Here is a 24664-nt window from a genome sequence, read left to right as displayed (position 1 = left end):
CTGCTTAGATATAAAATCGTTCCCTCTACTAAGCTTTTTTAAAACTCTGATTCTTCAAATGGTGTACTGATGACACAATCATACTCAAAATGAAAAAATTCGAACTGTTTTCTAAAATTGTATGTATCACGAGGCAATGGTTTCCTTTGATGTTGTTTATACTATGACATTTAAGACTTAAAAAAACGGCTAAAAACACAGGAAACCAAACGAAGCAATGATAATATCTTTTTTCAGCAACTGGACTTCCCACCCATCTGCATCAGACTTTCTTCACGAACCAATCTCATAGTTAGTATATATAGTACTGGTTAAGAATAGCCCGTCAAACAAATAGTAATTTTACTGTTAAAATGTGAGTGCGTATGTAAGAGGACTATCTGAGATAATAATTTCCACTGTTGGAATATGCATGTATAATGTAGGAAGCCAATATTTTATGATTAGAAGTTCAATGTTACCAGTATCAAATCATTACAAGGGCTATAGTTGAGTGCAAATGAGTGAATAGGATGTCAAGGGTTTATTGCATTATTCTTATTTTTGCTTCTTGTATTTCTTGCACGATAAACTTCGTCTATGACGCGTCTGCTCCCTACGGACGTACTCCCTGACACTGTTAAATAGTATTCTTGGTTTTACTGTTTTTTTTTTTTACTTTCTTATACTACTTTTACACGATCCAAGAAAGCTTAAACAAGAGTCTTGTTTAAGACCATTCAAGACTATTTGATGAAAAAGACGTCAGCAAGGACGTCCTTTTTGTCTTGAATTGAATAGTTTCGTTCAAGAAATTTCGTTTCGTTCCTCTTCTAAACAATCCAATTCAAGAATGTTCAATTGCCAATCAGAGCTCGAGTTGAGTGCAGGAAAATACAAAACAACTATGATGGCGTCGTGAGACAGAACGGCAGTTGTTGAATAAATATATTTTCATTACTCTCTTCCATAATTATCTGATGTTCAAAGTGTGCTTATAATAATAAACGAAGTCTAATATCTGCGCTGGAAGATATTGTTAGTATTTTGGTTGATAATATACACGATTAATGTAGTTACAGTGTTTGCATGCCCATAACAATTGTTAAATTTTGTGGCAATGATATAAGTATTAATTTGAGAATTTAATATACAAGAATATCGGGTGTAGATTAAGAAAGAAGAGTCCATAAAATAAAAAAAGACATATATCTGACTTTTCTTGCTTTAATCAGACGTTTTGTACTGTTTTTAATCTGGGATAATAAAAAAATAATTGCGTACAGATTGTTAATTACTCTCAAACAGAAGTACCGTGGAAATGATTACATGTTATCCTATTATAAGATTACAATTATTTTATTACGGAATTCACACGTAGTATTTCAGAAGTTATTTCTTAAGATAGGATTTGCTTTCATGTGTGCAGGTTAATTTTACGAGGACTTTCCTGTAAGGTACAAATGCGCATCCAGACATATGCCAAATATACAAAAGTGAAAAAACAACATTAAAATCGAGAATGGTATTTAAGAGAATCAGGGCAAGAACATAGAAAGGGGCCCATGCGAGAGTACGTCCATAGGGAGCAGGCGCGTCATCGACGGAAGTTATACTGCAAGAAACATAAGAATAAGAATAAAGCAAAAATAAGAATAATGCAATAAACCCTTGACATGGTATTCAAATTATAAATTTAACAATTTAATTACACTCTCCACTATCAAACTAATTGATTCATTATACATAGCGATATCTTCATTATATCAACTTAACCTAATTTCAACTGTTGGAAGCTTACTAGAAAATAGTTTGAACTTAATCTAACTTTGCTACATTTAGAAAACATAACCTGATCGAGACATTGAACAATTTTTAAATTCAAACTGAACTATGAATGCCATTTATTTATGGATTAGTAAAAGAAGACAATTTATCTCTGGACTTCTTCTGGAGATTCAACTATAATATCACCTTCTCTTATAAACAATGATGTCCGGAAAATGTACATTTTTAAAATTATGTTTCAATGTTTTGATGGTCATTTGCTGTAGTCATTGATTTTGTAATATACCGCCGTCTGAAATTAAACACCGCGTAAGAAATGTTTCATCAATTTTACAGGAGAGACAAAAAATATTTAAAAAATAACTCCAGCCTCAATATACGCGGTATTACTTTGAGGGAATAACAGACCAATCTGTCGCGGTATAATTGTATTACTTAACCAGATTGTGCGCCATTCTATATTGATTCTAATGGTATAAAAAACTCAAATCTGCAAAAATTGGAGATACGTGGTGTTGAACCTCAGATGTCGATACATTGTATTTAAACCTTAGTTTGCAAATTTACTTTCATAAAGGCACTGTGAAGAGTATTTTAATTGCTTCTTTGTGTTAAGCTAGCAGGTTTTATCCGAGGAGCTTCAGAGAGTAAATAATTCAACACCTAATCGGACATACGTGTATCTGAAGACACGACATTTAATCTGTCAGTTGTGGTGTGATTTCGGAACTTTACCAACTTACCTTTCAAGAAACCGGAATCAGTGTATTTTCGCGCTTTTCTAATCGCGGTGGTGACTCAGGACTATTTCTAGCTCATACAGGTAATGCCGCCTTCTGTCAATTGAATCATATCTGCATCGAAAAATATACATATTAATAACGTTTCTACTGTAATACCACCACTCTGTCGTCGAAGATTTGAAGGAACGATTGTGAATCAGCTGCAACTAAATTCCTCGAAGAGGACAGGAGCACTATATAGTGCTGGAAAAGCGACTAGTATACTAGAAAAACTCTTCAGCCAAACGTGAGAAACGTGCAATAGGAACCACTTGTTGATTCTAAACGAATTTTACTTCTCTGACTACATATTAAATTAGGTCTTATGAAGAGCATGAACCACGTGAGGAAGGCCTATAAGTACTTAAGACAAAAAATTCTCTCGGTTAAGTGATGGCAGAGTTAAGGAAAGCATCTTCGTAGGTTCACAGATTCGACAGCTTTCAGAGATCAACAGTTCGATGAAATACTAGAAGGTGATGAGGAAGCTGCGTGGGGAAACTTTAAGAGCATTCATTCACAATTCTTGGGAAGACGACCAGCAACAAATTACAAAGAACGTGTGACTAATCCGAATTCTTATTAGAATGATCTAGAACAGTGATTCCCAACCGATGTGTAGCGCAGTCTAACGGAGTGTATCGCGAAATTTTGGAATTTAGGAATCATGTGTAATGTTTTCCATTGTACAAGCCTTGCTTCCGGACTTAAATTTGATTTAAACCACTCACTGACCAAAACAATATAGCTATTGTTAAAAATATTAATGTATAACAGTTTCATTATCTATCCTCTTTGGGTCCATCAGACACTTCAAATACACAGATAGTTACAGATTTAATAGAAGAGCGAAAAAAAAAATCTGAATCCTGATTGGTACAACAAATCCCCTTACATCACACACCAAAAATAAGATCAAACAAAAGTGACTATTCTCCTTCCCCCATTGTTGACACTATATACATTCATTTCCCCATGGGGGATGCAGGCACGTAGCCAGGATTTCGTAAAGGGGGGGTCCGTGACATGAAATACTGTGGTCATCACACCAGGGGCTAGATCATTCTAAACTATTTTACTGTAACATATATTGGTTCGTTTAGCCCGGATTTCGTAACGGAGGGGGGGGGGGAGACATGAAATTCTGAAGGCCCAAAAACTCGATCAATCTAAACTACTTTACCATTAACAAATATTGGTTAGTTTGGACAATAAAATGAGGATAGTTGGTAAGTACCTTAATAAGAAACTATGAATTATCTCGAGTAAAATAATAAAAAAACTTATTGAAAAAGATTTCACAATATTTACGTCCTTCCTCTCTTTGTTCAAATATAACAATTTTCCTTTCATTATGACCTCAACTATTATAAAAAGTACATACTCAATAATGTCTTGTAAAATATTTTACAATATCTGCGTTCCTTTCTCTGTTGAATTAACTGTTAACAACTTTTTTCCACATAAATTTTTGTTTTTATTATTCCGTCAACTACTGTTTGTTCCAAATGACAGGAGCAGTAGAAAATTGTTTTTGAAATAACATGTTTGATACTGCAAGGATGCGATGACGAAAAATTATGATAAAAAATGTCCACGCTGTTACACAACGGCACTATCCTTTCGGAATCTTGAAATCTTCCTGACTAGTAACAGAAATTCTGAGAATTCCGTAACTTTTCTAGAAATTTCAAATTCCCTGACTCTTCCAGGTTATCTCGCTCACCTCAACACCATGTATTGCAAGTAATACAAATCTCCTCAAAAGAAAGAGTAACCAAAAGCTTGCTGTAGCTTTTTATTTTTAACGCTGATCCTTCTAGTCTCATTTCATTTTGTTTCATCCTTTCTTATTTTTTTCATTTCTAGTCTCGAAGGCGGGGGGGGGGGGGTCCGGACCCCCCGGACCTTCCCCCTTGGCTACGTGCCTGGGGGATGGGGAATAACGACTTTTGTTTCTTTTGATGTGTGATATAAGGGGATTAGCTGTAGTAGCATATAGTAACCAATCAGGATTCAGAAATTTTTTCGCTCTTATGTTAAATCTGTCACTACCTGTATATTCATAGTGTCTGATGAAGCCAAGTGGATAGTTGACGAAACTGTTACACCTTAATAATATTTATAATAAACGTTTTGTTTTGCTCCGTGAATGTAGGAATCATGAATGTAGGAATCATGAAGCATTTAATAACCCATTAAAAGCAATTTTGAAACAGACTGGCACTGCTCAGTGCCAGTATTCGCAGTTAGAGGGAAATTTAGCAAAAAAAAAGGAAAAAGGGATTTTCTCGATAAAACGTATTAATTCAGGGAAATTCTAGTGTTGATTATAGAGGAACGTAAACTTTACTTTGTTCTTTAGATATAAACAGGCATGTAGCCAGCCCAAAAATGTAGAAGGGGGGGCTGAAGTTAGAGGGGCCCGATCCAACCAAATTATAGTTCATCACCATATTATAATTCATTTGCAAGCCTGCCGTGAAAATTTTAGGGGGCCAGCAAAAATTTAGGGGGGCCCGGTCCCCTAGACCCCCCTGGATAGGGGCCTGGATATATAAACCAATAAAATAGCAATAGTATGTTCTGTTCGAAGTAACATTATTTGCACCCATTGTTGGCAAGTTGTATTTTTGTAAAAAAAAAAAAAAAAAATGAAGTAAATATAAATAAAAAACAAATGTGGTTAGTACTTCGTTTAATGTAGCTAAATTAATCCTATATCTTCTCTCATAGGTATTGGACGCTCAACAAAATACGGAAAATTTGATACCAAGATGGAAAATTCAGTGTCAGTCGAAGGAAATTTTCTGAAAGAAATCTACGAACACTGCTCAGTACTACATACAGTCACTAGTGTACAGAAACATTTAGTCTTACATTGTTTTAATTATATTATTATTATTATTATTATTATTATTATTATTATTATTATTATTATTATTATTATTATTAGTAGTAGTAGTAGTAGTAGTAGTAGTAGTAGTATTAGTATTATATGGAGATGTTATTGACGTGGAGTAAAGGTGTTGCCAATCAAAAAAGGTTGGGAACCACTGGTCTAGAACTCTATACATCGTTCAAATATTAATTTTGCCTTTTGTTTTATAGCTGTTTTGTCAAAAATTGAAGAAATAAAAAATTGAAATAGAATTTTAGACAATATTTCTTTTTTCATCCTGGAGAATAGCAATGTCAACAAGGTGTCATTTATAGCCTGAGCAATTTGAATACAAATTTTAAGGATCTTTGGAAAAGAGGGCCGCGGTGGCTCAGTGGTAGAGCGTTCACCTCTAGTGCTTGGGGTCGCGGGTTCAAACCCTGCTCCTGCCAAGTAAACTTTGTGGTAGACAAACACCGTGCTCGTGGGTTTCCTCGGAGTTCTCCCGTTTCCTCCCACTTTCTTCATTCCACCATTTCATTCATTTCTCATAATCACCGTCTCCTTTAGCCTAGCCGGCATAACCGTGGGACGTAAAACTCAAAAATTTCATTTCATTTCAATTTCTTTAGGAAAGAATTACATAATTTGAATGAACAATGATAACGTTTCATTTTATACTTAAGACTAGCTTTCGGCTAGCGGGGGCTCCGCCCCCACACCCCCACGTTTGCTTATCTTCTAAACCCATAATTATACGGAATTTCAAGTTTCTTTTCCTATTTCAACTATCTAAAAATATAAGATTTCGTATTCCAAGAAAACGCCCGTTTCAATAACATGGGAGTTTTTCATCCCCTCTTTATATCCCTTAAAGAGTAAATATATTCACTTTTGGAAATTTTCCTGTGGGTTAGTCCCAGAAGGCTATAATCATGCCAAATTTCATCATTCTAATCCTGCCTGAAGTGCCTACACATTTTGGGGTGTAGAACATGTCCCATAAAAATAACATGGGAAAGATTTTTCAGCTCCATACTCTAAAGTTGGAAATTATTTAGGTAACTCTAACGAAAACGTACGAACATACCAAATTTCAAGTTTTTATTCCAAATTCCAAGTACCTAAAATATGAGATCATAGGATTAAAAAAAAAAAAAAAAAAAAAAAAACTAAATAATATGAGGAATTTCTTCATCAGCCCTTTGGACTCCCTAAGAATTAGAAATATTCACTTTTGGCAATTTTCCTGTCGGTTAGTCCCGAAAAGCTACTATCATGTCAAATTTAATCATTGTAGAGCTACAGGAAATGCTCAATAATTTTGGATGTAAAAAGTGTTCCTTATAAACTAGGAATGCAATAGATATACCCGATTGCAATGAAATGAGCTGAGCGAGCTTAAACTACGTAATCAGGAAGCGTTTTTCGGTGATTATTCCTCGATGGTACATCGGATTTTTGATTTCGACCTATGTTGTCACTCAGCATGACATACTCTATCAGCGTGCTAAGTTTGGTTGAGATCGGCCAAACGGTCTAGGAGGAAGCGTTTTTCGGTGATTATTCCTCGATGGTACATCGGATTTTTGATTTCGACCTATGTTGTCACTCAGCACGACATACTCTATCAGCGTGCTAAGTTTGGTAGAGATCGGCCAAACGGTCTAGGAGGAAGCGTTTTTCGGTGATTATTCCTCGATGGTACATCGGATTTTTGATTTCGACCTATGTTGTCACTCAGCACGACATACTCTATCAGCGTGCTAAGTTTGGTTGAGATCGGCCAAACGGTCTAGGAGGAAGCGTTTTTCGGTGATTATTCCTCGATAATACATCGGATTTTTGATTTCGACCTTTGTTGTCACTCAGCACGACATACTCTATCAGCGTGCTAAGTTTGGTTGAGATCGGCCAAACGGTCTAGGAGTAAGCGTTTTTCGGTGATTATTCCTCGATAATACATCGGATTTTTGATTTCGACCTGTTGTCACTCAGCACGACATACTCTATCAGCGTGCTAAGTTTGGTTGAGATCGGCCAAACGGTCTAGGAGGAGTTCGCGGACAACCAAACGGCTAACCCGAGTATAAGAGCTTCGCTTCACTCAGCTCAACTAGGAATGCAATGGATATACCCGATTGCAATGAAATGAGCTGAGCGAGCTTAAACTACGTAATCAGGAAGCGTTTTTCGGTGATTATTCCTCGATGGTACATCGGATTTTTGATTTCGACCTATGTTGTCACTCAGCACGACATACTCTATCAGCGTGCTAAGTTTGGTTGAGATCGGCCAAACGGTCTAGGAGGAAGCGTTTTTCGGTGATTATTCCTCGATAATACATCGGATTTTTGATTTCGACCTTTGTTGTCACTCAGCACGACATACTCTATCAGCGTGCTAAGTTTGGTTGAGATCGGCCAAACGGTCTAGGAGTAAGCGTTTTTCGGTGATTATTCCTCGATAATACATCGGATTTTTGATTTCGACCTGTTGTCACTCAGCACGACATACTCTATCAGCGTGCTAAGTTTGGTTGAGATCGGCCAAACGGTCTAGGAGGAGTTCGCGGACAACCAAACGGCTAACCCGAGTATAAGAGCTTCGCTTCACTCAGCTCAACTAGGAATGCAATGGATATACCCGATTGCAATGAAATGAGCTGAGCGAGCTTAAACTACGTAATCAGGAAGCGTTTTTCGGTGATTATTCCTCGATGGTACATCGGATTTTTGATTTCGACCTATGTTGTCACTCAGCACGACATACTCTATCAGCGTGCTAAGTTTGGTTGAGATCGGCCAAACGGTCTAGGAGTAAGCGTTTTTCGGTGATTATTCCTCGATGGTACATCGGATTTTTGATTTCGACCTATGTTGTCACTCAGCACGACATACTCTATCAGCGTGCTAAGTTTGGTTGAGATCGGCCAAACGGTCTAGGAGTAAGCGTTTTTCGGTGATTATTCCTCGATGGTACATCGGATTTTTGATTTCGACCTATGTTGTCACTCAGCACGACATACTCTATCAGCGTGCTAAGTTTGGTTGAGATCGGCCAAACGGTCTAGGAGGAAGCGTTTTTCGGTGATTATTCCTCGATGGTACATCGGATTTTTGATTTCGACCTATGTTGTCACTCAGCACGACATACTCTATCAGCGTGCTAAGTTTGGTTGAGATCGGCCAAACGGTCTAGGAGGAAGCGTTTTTCGGTGATTATTCCTCGATAATACATCGGATTTTTGATTTCGACCTATGTTGTCACTCAGCACGACATACTCTATCAGCGTGCTAAGTTTGGTTGAGATCGGCCAAACGGTCTAGGAGGAGTTCGCGGACAACCAAACGGCTAACCCGAGTATAAGAGCTTCGCTTCGCTCAGCTCAATAACATGGGGAAGATTTTTCAGTTCCCCATAAAACCACTCTAAAGTTGAAAATTTTTATTGTTCTTGATTTTGTTCAATAATCCTATAGAAAGCGTACAAGCATAACGAATTTCAAGTTTTTGTTCTAATTCCAAGTACCTAAAACGTGAATAAAGAAAAGAAAGCACATTTAAATAACACCGGGATTTTTTCATACCCCTTTATACCCCCTAAAAATTAAAAATATTTTCTTTTGGCAATTCGGTTAGTCCCGGAAAGCTACAATCATTTAAATTTCAACTTTCCACGTCAACCGGAAGTACCCCTTTATTTTTATGTCAGTAAGTTCATGTAATTTTATATATAGTTAGGATGGTGATCAATTTCTACTTCCCCTTCTTATTGTAATCCTCCATCGTCGTCTAAAAGAACAAGAAAAGAATCATAGTCAATTAAATATTTTAATAATAAATCGATTGTAAGTCACTCATTATCAAAACATTATAACATTAAGTAAAGACATATCTGTTTCTTTTTACATTTTTATTTTCCAAATTATGATTAAATTACAACTGCAAATTATAGATTGGTTTGTTCCTCAACGGTAAAATATAATAATGTGTTTACAGTTAATATTACATTTATTTTTGTATTTCCTGTTTTTATTACGAATTCAACTTTGATAAATTTCGATCGATAAGACTTAAAAAAATAAAACTACTTTTGCTCCAAAAGCTAATGTCACCATCGAGTCTTAAAATTTTGAAATTTGTTTGATCGTGTAGGAAACTACAGATCAAATCTGGTTTGAACACAATTTTAATAGTTTTATGTTCGATACATGATTGATTTTTCGACTTAGACTCTTTCGTAAGTAACATAATTAGTAACAACCTACTGTTTCGTAAGTAATATAATTAGTAACAACCGATTTAGTAATTCAATCAACACATGATGTTACAAATTAATTACTTGCAAAGCGAATACTCTTATACCAATCAATAATATATTAATTTATTATTATGTAAACCAATTACAGTTGTATTTTATCACAAAGCAAAGAGAATTTTGTTTGTTTTTGTTTTCAGAAATTTATTGTAACAAAACTGCAAAAGCAAACTATAATTTATCATATTTTATAATGATCGCCATTAATACACGTACATACACTATTATTGTATTTTTTACAGAGTGGCCAAGATAAAAGAGACCCAGTGTAATACTGCACGTGAAATTCGCAGCTTTCTGAGTGTTGTTATTTGTTAACATTAGTGTGGTGCTCGAACAGGGTCACATTGGGGGCCGCGGTGGCTTAGTGGTAGAGCGTTCACCTCTGGCGCTTGGGGTTCCGGGTTCGATCCCAGCCCCCGCCAAGTGAACTTTGTGGTGGACAAACACCGTGTGCGTGGGTTTTCTCGGGGTTCTCCCGTTTCCTCCCACTTTCTTCATTCCACCATTTCACTCATTTCTCATAATCACCGTCTCCTTTAGCCTAACCGGCATAACCGTGGGACGTAAAACTCAAAGATTTCATTTCATTTTCATTTTCGAGCAGGGTCACGTGATGTCATGTGATGTCGAGCAGCTATTAGTGATGATAAGATAATTTACTATTCTGTAATCTTTGTTTACAATAAACGAGTTATAAGACATGAGGCCTATTTTATCTTGGCCACCCTGTACTTTCTTTATAAAACGGAGAAATTGTTAAGTGACATGTCCAGATATTGTGTGTAATTACGCAAGAAGTTAATTTGACCATAATCTGGATTGACTTTTTGTGCTAGTAGCTGTCGAATGCTATATCTATTACATTTCCAACATTATACATTGTTACACTATGTAATGGCAAGGCCATACATTCTAAAACGAAAAATGTAATTATTCAGATACAGCTTCTTCCAAACTCCACGGATTCTATGTAATCTGAACATCAAAATTTTAAACCATAAGCTTAAATTTAAATATAATGTATTGTAATTCTTCAACATTTGGTTCAAATATATTTCAAACTTATTTAATTTATTTCCGTAAATAAATTAAATAATTATATGTATTTATGTGTTGCAACAGAAATACCTTACTGCATAATTTGTTGTAATTACAATTTAAGAGGAAACAAATACACTGCACAACGAATAGTATTGTTGTGCCAATTAAAATATTGATATTTAATGAAATTTCCTTGAAATGTTGGTATTCAATATACACATATTTCACAATTCAATTTTACAACTCAAAAATCAGAAATAACTCGACTATTTTAATATTATTGAGTTAATTGATAGGTTTCAGAACGTTTGTTTGTATAGAATGTATTGCGGGTATGTTGTTTTAGAGTAAAGAAACAAAAATGAACCATACTAGAAGAAAGAATGGGTTTTCTGTTTTAATTCAAATGAGTTTGACATATTGGCTAAACAAAAGAGACGGAATAAAATATATAAAATGGAAATGATTACAATCAAATCTCTAAAAGATCTTAAAACAATTTGAGTGAAAACTGAAAATGACAACTGTTGTGGAATACATATAAACGCTATTCAGATTTTTTAAAATCATAAAATAACAGCATTCCATTCAAATTCCATATTATTCCAAATAACTTTAGAAAATTACACTTGCTTCTGACTTCAGGTTATAATTATAACAACACCATTATTATAGCGCACAGAGCTGGAAAGAATTTGATTGATTGTCGTTACCGTTTTAAGGTTGTGTCGTGAAATCGAATAAATTATATCTTTTGATAATGCTCAGATTAGATGACTTTTTTGTTTCATGGAATGAGAGTGTAATTTCGAACTGAACCGCAATTCAAGAGTATCCATTAAAATCACCAATTTGTGTTTGGGTCAAACAGCATCCATATAGTCGGTGCGTATGCTTTCAGTGGTTATAGAGGAAGGTTCATAGCGTATGTGATAGAACAAGTAAAAACGAATATGTTGACCATATGTAGTTCCCATTCTAGAGGCCTCACATGACGATTACATATGGACTGCTTGGATGCCAAGTAGCTTAACTTAATAAAAATGAGAAAATGGACCAATACTTTCATTCACTTTTATGGATGAATGCCTTTTCTACAACAAGATTTTTGTAAATAGTAAATTATAAAACCATAAACTACATAGTTATGATTTTGGTTGCCAAATAGAAATATCAATAGTTCATGAGATATCTTATTTAACTTCAAATTTCTCTGCTGGAAAATTCTAGCTTCGTATCCATGTGGTCCATTTATTTCTATTACTTTTGCTCAAAATATGCTTTTTGCTCTCCCTTTCATATGACCTCATGTTTGTAATATATTAGAGAGAGTAAACAAAATTTTTGAATCAACCGATGTATCAAATTTTTTAGAATATTCAGCTAATGGACTGTAGTACGTTTCAGGGATATTTGGAAAGTTGAATTACTCCTAATTATTGCATTGTAATTTTTGCATATATTTTTCTAAAAAATCTCAATTTGTTATTTTTTTTTGTTTGCTATACATCATCTCCAAGATTATTTTCTAAAATTTCTTCACAGCTTTACTTTTTTGTTGCATTTATTCCTAAGACTGATATACTAGGGTGCATCACATTTTTCCTTTTTATTTAAGTTCTTAAAGTTTGTATATTTTGCGTTTCATAAATCTTATTTTTTTTTGCGGTTTTTCAATTTTTAAACCATTTTTTTCCTATTTTTTAATTTTAAGCTTTTTGTACTATTTTAACATCTTGAACATTTTTCTTACTTTTCAGATAGTTTAAACTTTTTTTAAAAAAATTTCAATCTTAAACATTTTATATCTTAATATTTTTGAGATTTTTTTGTATTTTTAAACTTTTTTTCTTATTTTATTAATGTCTCTTATATAGAATAGATCCATATTCTTGTTATAGATAAACGAGAATTAATGCATGGAGATCGCCAGACTTTTATTAATAGAACAATTAGTTACATTATTTTTCAGTTAACGAAAGCTGACGGAGAGAAGGTAGTTGAAATTACTCGGCACGCCACACAGTTATTTTAAGAGATGGGGGATTGTGATTTAACCGATCCATCAGAATATTGCGAACCATCAAACAATCATTTTTGTCGGTAATAACAGCCTCTGGATAGCGAAGAGTGTATGGCATTGAAGTAAAACCTACACAACGATTCTTATCAAGAATCAGGGAGATGTTGTAACGAAAGTTTCCAGCCTGATGCTGATCGCCAACCAATTGAAGGAGGAAGTAATGGAAATGAGCCATACGTTTATGTGTAAACTTGAAGTAAGCCGATGGAGCCTTCAGAAGTTTGAATTCTGTTTTATTTTCTACAGCAAATTTGAAATAGCAATGATTGTTAGCTGACATCCCGTAAATCAAGCGTCCAGGTTCACCATGCTGTTGCAGGAAATGCTCTTCAAATCCTGATGGTCTTACCTCATCATTGCATGTTTTGATGAAGCATAAATATGGCCTGTATTTGCAGGTTCTCTGGTGGTAAACAACATTCTGTCGTACAGGACTCTTGAATGTACAACCATCGGGCTCATAGCTGCAGGCTACCATTGGAAGCGGACGCAAGGCGTTGACGGGGTGGGCACGATTGCGTTTTCTTTGACGGCATGGGCGACAGACGAGGCGTCCTCTTCCGCATGTAGTAACAGGAAGAGCTGGAGGACTGGAGTAACAATCAGAACATGTAAAGAGTGGTAATCCAAATTCTGGCGGATTTGCAGCTGCCTGTAACAAGTAAAGAAAAATCTCTTATTCTATGACAAACAATCAACATATATCTATGTATTTCCATCTATTGACACGAGGTTATGGACGAAATAAAAAAATCGTTGTAAATGAAATATTTATCATTAATAATAATAATAATAATAATAATAATAATAATAATAATAATAATAATAATAATAATAATAATAATAATAATAATAAACTATTTGGGCTCCCAGCTAAATTTGGCTACAATTCTCAGCTATATCTATATTCTGTTTTTATACAGCTAATGCACTTTTCAAAATTTGCTAACCTCTTCAAAAGCGGCTATATTTTGACTTTGCATTTACGGAAACACTGATGTACACAAACACTAAAATTTTGTGACTTAGTAACACTGAAGATTAGTGTGCTGTGACTGTCTTTCGTGTTTGTTGAAGTTTAGCATCCCTTTTCAACGCAGACGCGCTATGAGACATCGATCTATAGTTTAAGATGGAACTCAACTGTTGTATTCTCGCCACTGGTCTCATGGCTAGCTCTCTTCTCATGTATGTGCTAACAGAGATGGAGTCCGGTCAGACATGGAGTGGGTCAATGGATCATGGATCAAGATTTGTGAGTGGGCCAGTGGGTCGTTGGTCAACACCACATGACTCACTGCGACCCACCACCAACCGTGATACATTCTAATCCATCGAGCCACCATGACCCACAGATCAACCCTGCTCAATGCATTATAAAAAGCATCTTTAGAACACTGGCAAATTTGTGTACGTTTTACTTTCAAGGCCTCCATTTTTCTTCTTTTCTTTATTTGTTTCTATTCACTTACAAGGGACGTATGCGAACCGTACAGCTACATATTTATGAAAATTGGTACCCTGACTAATTGTGGATAGCTAATCATCGTGGTGATAGTCACTCGGTAATGAAATGCTTTGTTTACGCTCTACGCATAACATATATACCAAGCAGTGACCGGCTGAGGCTATGGTGAGTTATACCCCAAAAACGCCATAAAAAGGCAGAAAATGAAAAATGTATGCAAGTAACCTGATACCTACGGGAGCAGGACGCGTAACCAAGAACATAGCAGTAGTGTGACCCAAACAGTGTTGCCATCTCAATACAAATTTATAGTTTTTTCAGATAGAACGTATATCATTTTATGGCATTAAAACAAATGGCATAAAAGGTGAAAGAAAATAAGCAAAAGGTGGGTTATCATTGTTGCCAAATGGGGAGATATGAGGCTCTAAAATCGAAAAATTATAGGATTCGTACAGGGAAATGAACAATGTACAACAAGAAGACGACTGCAGAAGGACCAAATGTACAGTAGAGAGTAAACTTCATCATGCACAGCATCCAGTAACTAACGGTCATGATACAGGATCACCCAAAATGGGGACCTGGTAGAGTTGCCGTAGAAAGAAGAAGTTACATGAGACATTATGCGGAAATGTGAACAAGAAACAAGTCTACCTGTAGCGCAGTAACTCCAACGGCACTTGTGTGGAATCGATATCTCGAACTACTCCTGAGAGCTATAAAACGAACTGTCTTGGGGTTGCAACACTGTATAAAATTCTCCATGCTTTTCAAAGCACACAAACGAAGGCGTAGCGCCTGAAAAGAGTACAGAAAAGTTGTGGCACGAAAGGTAACCAATCTGTGACTAGAAAGTACGTCAGAATCGATCCCAGACATTAGTGAACTGTAATAGGTGTCAGTCGAGAGTATAGGAAACGTATAATTAGCATGTGAGACAACGATGAAGGTAAAACACACTGCATTCAGGTTACCAGTAATATACACGTGCAAAATACTTTAATATAATGCATCAATACATACAACAGAAAACTCACAGATAGTACGGTATACGTACATTTCTCGCCCTAGCCACGCACTAGATATGACGTATCAAGACCGTTAGTCACTGAATGCTGTGGTTTACTCCCTACTGTACATTTGGTCATTCTGCAGTCTTGTTGTTGTTATACATTTGTTCGTTTCATTGTACGGACCCCATAATTTCTCAACTTCAGAGCCTCATGTCTTCCTTATTTGACAACACTGATAACCCACTTTTTGCTTATTTTCCTTCACGTTTTATGCCAATTGTTTTAATGCTATAAAATGATATACGTTCTATTTGAAAAGCTATAAATTTGTGTTGGGATGGCAACCCTGCTTGTGTCACACTACCGCCGTGTACTTGGTCCCGTGTCCCCCCTCCGGTATGTTCAGGGTACCTGCATACATTTTTCATTTTCTGCGTTTTTATGGCGTTTTTGGTGTATAACTCGGCACAGCCTCACCCGGTCACTGCTTGGTATACGTATTATACGTAGCGGGTAAACGAGGCATTTCTGCACCGAGTGACTATATCACCATAATTAACGATTCACAATTAGTCAGGGTACCAATTTTCATAAATATCTAGCTGTCACGTTTCGCATACGAACCTTGTAAGTGAAAAAAAGAACTTCAGGCACTTTTGAATATTGATATTTGTAATTGTAATAATAGCAATTAGACTTACTACTTGGCTTTTGAGACAGTCGAATTTTAGTTTTTTCCTATTATGTTGGCGTACTTTACCTTGATTTGACTTTCAAATTTTATCCATTTTCCACCGAAAAGAATCAGTAATTCAACAAGGAAATAATGATATATGATAATTAAACTGAAATTCGTAATATGGTCCATGACAAACACGCTACCATTTTATATTGTAAAAGTCAGGTCCACTGGCATTGTAACAGAGCGGCGCTTGAGCGATTGACTGTAGAAATGCAAACTCCGATTATTGATAATTTCACAACCATGTGTTATTACCTGTGTAAACTGTTTAGTCAGTGGAAAGGAGGGCATGGGTCATGCGCCAGAGTTGATGACGATGGGTTTTGGTGAGTAGGGTGAGTAGTGGGTCAGAGTGGGTCATGATGGGTCACGGTAGGTGATGAATCAGTTTGTCAAGGATCAAGATTTCATTGACCCATGTCATCTCTGTTTCTGGTAGCGTTCACCTCTGGTGCTTGGGGTCCCGGGTTCGATCCCAGCCCCCGCCAAGTGAACTTTGTGGTGGACAAACACCGTGTGCGTGGGTTTTCTCGGGGTTCTCCCGTTTCCTCCCACTTTCTTCATTCCACCATTTCATTCATTACTCATCATCACCGTCTCCTTTAGCCTAACCGGCATAACCGTGGGACGTAAAACTCAAAGATTTCATTTCATTTTTCTGTTTCTGGTAGGAGAACTTTGAAATTTGAAGGCATTCCACCTTAAAGTGCAAATCTACGCCTTATTTAACGTCAGTGTTTGAAACAGACGCTGAACTTCGATTAACACACAAATCAAACCACTGTAATGCGTGTTGAGTTGATTAATTGAGTTCTGCAAAAGCCATAATCTGACTGTAACAAATACTCTCTTCGAACAACCACTAACGAGGGAACCTATCCAAGTGCGACTCTGACTTCGAGTCGAGACTATGGTCGTTGGATACCTTGTCCCAAAAGAACATAACACGAAAAGTGATACATCCTCGATCGCAACCGTTGCAGAGATATAAGCGTGAAAAGTTCGAAATTGAGCTCCATACTATACATTACAAAGTCAGCTTCCGGGTCAGATTTGGCGGAAACGGTCAGGTAAGGAAACTCAGCGAATACATATCAAAGTAGTGTTGGGAGCCCACCACCTTTTGAATGAAAAAAATGTTGCCCCCGGGGCACTCGCAGGGTCCCAGGCGGGGTCCAACTCAAAATTGGCAAATGGAACCGGGGGTCAAGTAGCATATTGTATGAAAGCTAGTGTTAAATAAAAGAAGATAGAACAAATCTCAACTCTCTATGATGACCCTGTGCAAACGGGCAACTGGTCAAAATGTCAATACAACCTACATCAGAAAATATATGGCCACTCTTCTAAATCCGTTAAGTTGTGACAATAACAAGACAGAAAAACACGTTTAAAAGTGCAAGGTATTGAAGTTAAACAAATTGTTGCAGAGTCTCTCACAGTGGCCATATATTTTCTGATGTAGGTTGTATTGACATTTTGACCAGTTGCCCGTTTGCACAGGGTCATCATAGAGAGTTGAGATTTGTTCTATCTTCTTTTATTTAACACTAGCTTTCATACAATATGCTACTTGACCCCCGGTTCCATTTGCCAATTTTGAGTTGGACCCCGCCTGGGACCCTGCGAGTGCCCCGGGGGCAACATTTTTTTCATTCAAAAGGTGGTGGGCTCCCAACACTACTTTGATATGTATTCGCTGAGTTTCCTTACCTGACCGTTTCCGCCAAATCTGACCCGGAAGCTGACTTTGTAATGTATAGTATGGAGCTCAATTTCGAACTTTTCACGCTTATATCTCTGCAACGGTTGCGATCGAGGATGTATCACTTTTCGTGTTATGTTCTTTTGGGACAAGGTATCCAACGACCATAGTCTCGACTCGAAGTCAGAGTCGCACTTGGATAGGGTCCCTCGTAAGAAGAAGATATACATGGACAGGACCAGTAGACAAAGAAAGATACCAAATAGACTATATAATGGCCCGACAAGCATTTAAAAATCAAGTGAAAAACAATAAGAGTTACCCAGGTGCAGACGTTGACTCAGACCATAATTTAGTTTTGATGAAGAGCGAACTTCGACTAAAGAAGAAAAGAGTGGTAGCACCAAACAAAAGATGGAACACAATCAAACTAAGAAGAGATGAAAACACGAAAAGGGAATTTGCAACGGCGACAGACAAAGAGACATCTAAAGTACAGTAGCTTTAGCGGGGGATGACATCAACTCGAAATGGGAAGCCATGAAAGCACGAATTACAAGAGCAGCCAACGAGCACATTAGAAGAGAATCAAGAACCCACATAAACCTTGGATAACAGCAGAAATATTTGGAAATGATGGAGAAAAGAAGACAGTTCAAGATAACAAACAAAGAAGAGGAATACAGAAGGTGCAGAAATCAAATCAACAGAGAAGTAAAGAAGGCCAGATAAAACTGGATAAACAACTTGAGCAAGGAAATTGAGGAAAATATAGTCAAAAGCAATACAGAAACGGCATATAGAAAGGTTAGAAGTTCGACGAGAAAAAGAAACACGCAGACATTATCATAGACAAGGACAAGACAACGCTAATAGAAGAGGAGCAAATAACAAGAAGATAGAAGGAATATATTGAAGAAATCTACAAGGGAGACAGAGAGAATGAAAAAGAGATAGAGAAGGAAGAAGACGTCGATGAAAATGAATTAGGACCATCAATTTTATAGTGCGAATTTGACAATGTTTTGGAGAAAATGCAACATGGTAAAGCCCCAGGAATGAACCAAATACCAACGGAAGTAATTAAGATTCTTCGAATAGCAACAAAGAAGAAACTGTTTAATCTTATTAATGAAATGTACATTTTAGGAAAAAATACCAAGAGACTTCGAGAAAAGCATATTGGTCCCTATCTCGAAAGGGAAAGCCGCACGAAAATGCGAAGAAGACAGAAAGTTAAGCTTGCTTTCCCATGCATCAAAAATACTGTGCAAAATTATCGCACAGCGAATGGAAGGGAAAATCGAAAAACGGCTATCGGAGGACCAGTTTGGGTTCAGGAGAAAAAATGGAACAAGGGAAGCAATACAGAGTCTACGGTTAATCATGTAACGCACATCCGAATAAACAAACCAATTGTGATAGCATTTGTAGATATTGAAAAAGCTTTTACCAATGTAGATTTGAATATCATATTCAGAACGCTGAAGAATCTGAAGGTGGATTACAGAGACAGAAGAATAATATACCAACTTTACAGGAACCAGACAGCTGTTATAGGAAGAGATAAAAAGGAAGCAAGAATAAGTAAAGGAGTAAGGCAAGGATGTGGACTTTCACCTCTCCTGTTCAACGTCTATATAGAAGCAGCTATGAAAGAATTCTTTGATAGAAACGAGAAAGGCGTAAAAGTGAATGGTCAGGTTTACAGCATAATAAGGTTCACTGATGACATAGTACTGATAGCGGAGAACGAAAAGGACTTGCAGGAAGCACTTTCAAACTTGAACGACCAACTGGAGAAAACATGCAAAATGAAGATAAATAAGAAGAAAACCAAAGTGATAAAGTGCACAAGAGCATGACAGGAAGGGGCACACGTATGACTAGAAGGAGAGAAAATCGAAGACGTTAAGACATTTCCCGATTTTGAAAGTCTAATATCCTCGAACGAAAGAAGTGAAAAAGACGTAAGTTCCAGAATAGCGCACGCTAAACAAGCATTCAATAGGAAAAGAGGACTGCTAACATCAAGAAATGTGTTGTTGGACGTTCGAAAACGATTTATTAAGACCCTGGTATGGAGCGTGACGCTTTATATATCAGAGACGTGGACATTGAGAAAAGCTGAAATATCCAAGTTGGAAGCATTTGAAATGTGGTGTTGACGCAGAATGCCGCGCATATCATGGACCAAAAGGAAAAGAAACGAAGACATACTAAAGGAAGCTAATGAAGGACGACAAATCATGAAGATAATAGGAAAAAGAAGAAACAGCAAGCTTGGCCATCTTATTCGGCACTCCGATTGGATCACCGTGTTGATAGAGGGAAAGGAAGAAGGAAAACCAGGAAGAAGAAGACCAAGGATAGAATATCTAGACGCAGTCACAAAGAAGAGACCTTATCAAATTATAAAACAGCTCTCCCAAGCGAAAGAAAAGTTCTAAAATTTCCACGTTGCCCACCAGCCTATTTTTGAGGTGAACAATAAGAAGACGGAAGTTTTGATGTAGGACGTTTTGCTAAAGGACGTTTAGGTGTGAGGCTGGTTCGATGTAAAGTATCCAATCTTTACACCTATACATCCAGTCTTTCTAACGAAAGTTTTTCAAAAGGAAGAAATAAACGTAACACAAGTTATTCATTAGGACCAAATAAATTCATGAAAAATCAAAAAAATTAAATAAAAATTAAATGTTGCCATGAAATGTTACTAATCTGCGTGATTATTATTATTATTATTATTATTATTATTATTATTATTATTATTATTATTATTATTATTATTATTATTATTATTTTACACATTTCATAAATATGAACTAGAAGCTCATGGTTAATGCTTTCTTAATGTTGGTCCTAATAGAAGCTGGAAATTTTACTAGAAACTTAGTACAAGTAACCTTATGCGTAACATGTATTATTGAAAGTATCAAATCAGAAGCAAGAAGTAAGACTTTGTTGACGTTTGGGAGGGAAGGAGGACGAAACTCAAGATACGCGCATTGAGAATTCGAGTCGAATGTACAGGTAGATGCTTTGCACCTCTCATTATGGAAGATCTTAAATGCTCTTCTGAGAGATGAATTCCTACGTGCGATTCAAATAGAACATGAAGTCAGACAATGGCGAACATGAAGTCAGAACAAACAAACAAAAGAAAAAAAAGCTGGCGTTACAAAGAGGCTGAGCAACATTTGTGCAAATGCAAACTTAATGATGTAATTAGATTGTTAAAGGGAGTTGCATACAATTTTAAATTCTAAATTTGGTGATTCTGAGGAAACTGAAGTTGTTCAGATTTTCTTTAGCAGAATTCCTATGAGGCAGGCATATATGCAGGAATTTATTTTGGGAGGGCCTAAATTCAATATAAGGATAACTTATAGTAAGATTTGTACAATCACTCCTAAAATTAGACTAAATTTACACAAAAGTTAGGATTTCGGGGGACCTCGTTATTCTATTATCATGAACACATTTCATTCTATCATGAACGCACCCCAACGTCATTCTCTAATTGCTTGAATGATATTTTAACCAGTTTACGCTATGGCACGGTAACTACACTACGGCAGTATGAGTGTAAGATCACAAAATTCAAAGTAATATTTTATTTTTTCTAGGTGAACTAGTTCTCCATTTTTCTCCATTACGAATATGTAATTAATGTTCTCATTTTTTTAAACCCTGAAATATCCTCTACAGCCAAACGTCTTCACACCGAAACTTTCTACACCAAAACGTCCTAGAGACATTTGGAGCATATTATAATAGAATAGATATGTATAAGAAAAAAAATCAACATATATCGCTAGACTACTAATGTGATACTAGACTACAACACACATATTCATTCAGGGATGTGGCCAGCAAGTTGTTCTATGGAGACATGACTCAATGTGTTACTAACGAAAAAACAAGAATGCTATATTACAGCTCTGAGTCACTTGACAAATAGTTATTGTTAAACTGTTACGAAAACAAACTTATATCAAATAAAAAAATACAAATATTCTTATAAGTTCCATTTAAATATCGTGAACAGATATTCCACCAATCAGAGATAAGCATTTGTTTACATTTTCTAATTTTGGCCAATCACAAACAAGCAATTGTTTTCATCTTTCAGATGGATAATTCTTTTACCATTGAGAAGTAGTTTTTTTTTCTCTCGATGGTAAAATACAACATATTATAACCAGTGCTCGAAGTGGAAAAAAAGCAGAGGCGGTATGTTTAATTAGGACTTTGTCTCGACATACCGGCTATCTAACTGTTGAAATGCAGTGAGGGTATGTTGCCTAGAAGATTGCATTTCTATTTACATAATGACTCAAACCCATTGAAGATATTCTCTGTAGTAACGGGGGGTGGGGAATAAGGAGAGATTTTGATCTCCCATTAACAATTTTCTGATTTTGATCCCTTTATGTTGTATTACAGAGAATTATACACGAAACTGCTCAAAAATAGAATCAGGATATTAACAATTTCCTACGGGAAAACTTGTGGTCTCCCTACTCGACTGTGGATTATTCCAAACTTCCGGAAGGTCCGTCCCCCACAGCAGACAACCCCTAAGTCCACCCATGCTCAAAACACGTCATTTACATGCATTGAGGCAAGAAGACACACACACATACATAACGAAGAAACAATTCAATATGGCATATCTAAATACAGTATAAACTAGATGAACCTCTTCGAAGACCCCTCATTTTAAAAACAAAAGGTATGAAAGAGATAACAAAAATGTCGGTCTTGTCAACTTAGAAATTTTTATACATAAGAAATACGACCTTTTTACGTGCAAAGCTATTCATTAATTACTCTCTATAAAAATGGATTTATTAAAAGTATTTAGCATTTACTTTCCAGTGACGGTATGTTTTAATCATTAAAAACCAGATGGTTGAGGGCCAAAAAGGCGTAACTGCAATTTTATTAGTTTAGAGGCTTAAGTGATATGTGCCTCTCTGGCACAGAACCAAATGCTAATAGCTCAGTTATACCTTTATATCATTTTCGAATAACGTTCCAAGGATAGAGATTTTCATTAAGGCGTCTTGGCACAAGAAAATTCAATCCATTATGCATGTCCTCATAGCATTAACTCAAAATATGAAAATTCGACAGTTACGCCCTTTTGGCGCTCAACCATTTGCCTTCATTGCTGAAAAACCAAAGGCGGTATGGCATATCACCGCATACCGTCTCATTTCAACCACTGACTATAACACTTAAATTCCACACAAAGAATAATTTCTATATACTATCTTGCTTTGCCTTTAGTAATATTGTTAGGTCATATTGTCCCAATTTATATATTTGTGTCACCATTATTCTTAAGATTTCAACTTCTGTACGAGGAAATGTTGACCGAATTACCTTAATACCCAGTCACTTAAAAAAAAAGAAATACAAATTTTCTTATTACTACTTTTAAGAATTTTCCGTGTTATGAGAGAGAATCAATCCACGCTTTCGTATGGGCACTTACTTATGTCTTAAATAGTGGTGGGCACAAAAACCGGTTTTTCGGTTTTTAAAAAACCTAAACCGGTTTTTGAAAATTTTCAAAAAACTGGTTTCGGTTTTTCACCGAAACCAGTTCGGTTTTCTCCGAAACCGGTCTCCGATTCCGTTTTTTTTTTCAAAATGTGTTCTATTTCTGACCAGAATGGTGTTTCGTTGTTCTCCAGAAACCGAATCTATTTTCTCAGAAATAGTTTTGTGTTTTCGAAAAGTTTTCACCGAAACCAGTTTCGGTGAAAACCGAAGCCGGTTTCGGTGAAAAGCCGAACCAGTTTTGGAGAAAATCGAACCGGTTTTGGAGAAAACCGAAATGTCGGTTTTTCGGATTTCGGTTTTTATAGAAACCGGTTTTTTGTTTTTATAAAAAACCGGTTTTGCCCATTCCTAGTCTTAAACTATGTTATTGTTCAGTTAGTTGCACTCTCGCAACCAGAAGGATAAGATCTCCTTGGTGAAGTTCTAGACGGCCAACAGATATCGCGTGGATTTACTCGTAGTAAAATAATGGTGGCCTATGATTGCTAATTTAATTTCAGAGAAGCTGAAATGATATAAGAAAATCAAGAGATCCTGAGAGCAGTTGCAATTGTTGGGAAAATAATTAATATTAAATTTCCCTTAAATCTAAATATCCCTTTTCACGGAGATGAGGCAGAAAGGGAATTAGACAGGACAGGAATTCCTGTTCTGCCTAAAGATAAGATTAGATATAAAGAATGTGTTACAAAGTGCTGGAGGGTCATTAGGCAGAACAGGAAGACACCAGTAAATCTATGAAGAGTAAATCTGAAAAGAAAGCTCTTACCTCATCCGGAAGACCTCTGAGGATCCGGTCGTTACGAAAACCAAGCTGTGGCCATGGCTGTCGTGCTCCTCCTGCATTTACTACTTCTATCTGCATTAGGTCTAGCTGTTCGTTTCTGTCTCTTCTTTCGTTTTCGATTATGCAATCCATTGCAATAACCGCTAGCACAAAGGGGTTGTCCAGTACATCATCCTCCTCCCGACCTAAATGAGTGGAACATTTATTAGTCCTAAGGGTTTAGCTACAGTATTACAAATTACTGTATATTACTTTCACTATGCTATTATTTCTCACTGTTGTCTAGTTATGGTCAATTCTAGGAGTTTCAAATATACTTCGAAATAATTGCTGATATTTACAGTAAAACATTAACATTTACATTACATGATCGTAGTTCCGTAAATTAAGCGTAAAGCTTAATTTTTAGTGAATCTTTAACTTCATAGAGACGGGCGTGGCATACAAACATACTGTCGATTGTCCCATTGAGGACAGGTGTGGTATATAAAC

General features: G+C 36.3%; 1 protein-coding gene across 1 annotated transcript; it reads right to left on the bottom strand.

Annotated features, from left to right (window-relative positions):
- Window positions 1-12795: 12795 nt before the first annotated feature.
- LOC145681919 (E3 ubiquitin-protein ligase Siah1-like) lies at window positions 12796-24348 on the bottom strand. The gene is made up of 2 exons (XM_081753520.1): window positions 24155-24348; window positions 12796-13529 (listed from the first exon to the last, which is right to left on the bottom strand). The coding sequence occupies exons 1-2, from the start codon at window positions 24302-24304 to the stop codon at window positions 12801-12803; spliced, it is 879 nt and encodes a 292-aa protein (XP_081609646.1). The 5' UTR covers window positions 24305-24348; the 3' UTR covers window positions 12796-12800.
- Between the last annotated feature and the right edge of the window lie 316 nt (window positions 24349-24664).

This window comes from Thermobia domestica, chromosome 3, assembly GCF_964235325.1.
Source record: "Thermobia domestica chromosome 3, izTheDome1.hap1.1, whole genome shotgun sequence".
Classification (NCBI taxonomy): domain Eukaryota; kingdom Metazoa; phylum Arthropoda; class Insecta; order Zygentoma; family Lepismatidae; genus Thermobia; species Thermobia domestica.
Note: the sequence above shows the minus strand (reverse complement) of the source record. Positions and strands in the feature narration are given on the sequence as shown.

What these genes read in the sequence shown, in the direction of transcription:
- LOC145681919 (XM_081753520.1), bottom strand. Translation starts at nt 24,304, where the DNA reads ATGGATTGCATAATCGAAAACGAAAGAAGAGACAGAAACGAACAGCTA. An exon ending in TCAGAGGTCTTCCGGATGAG is followed by an intron (nt 13,530 to 24,154) that starts GTAAGAGCTTTC and finishes TACTTGTTACAG; the next exon opens with GCAGCTGCAAATCCGCCAGA.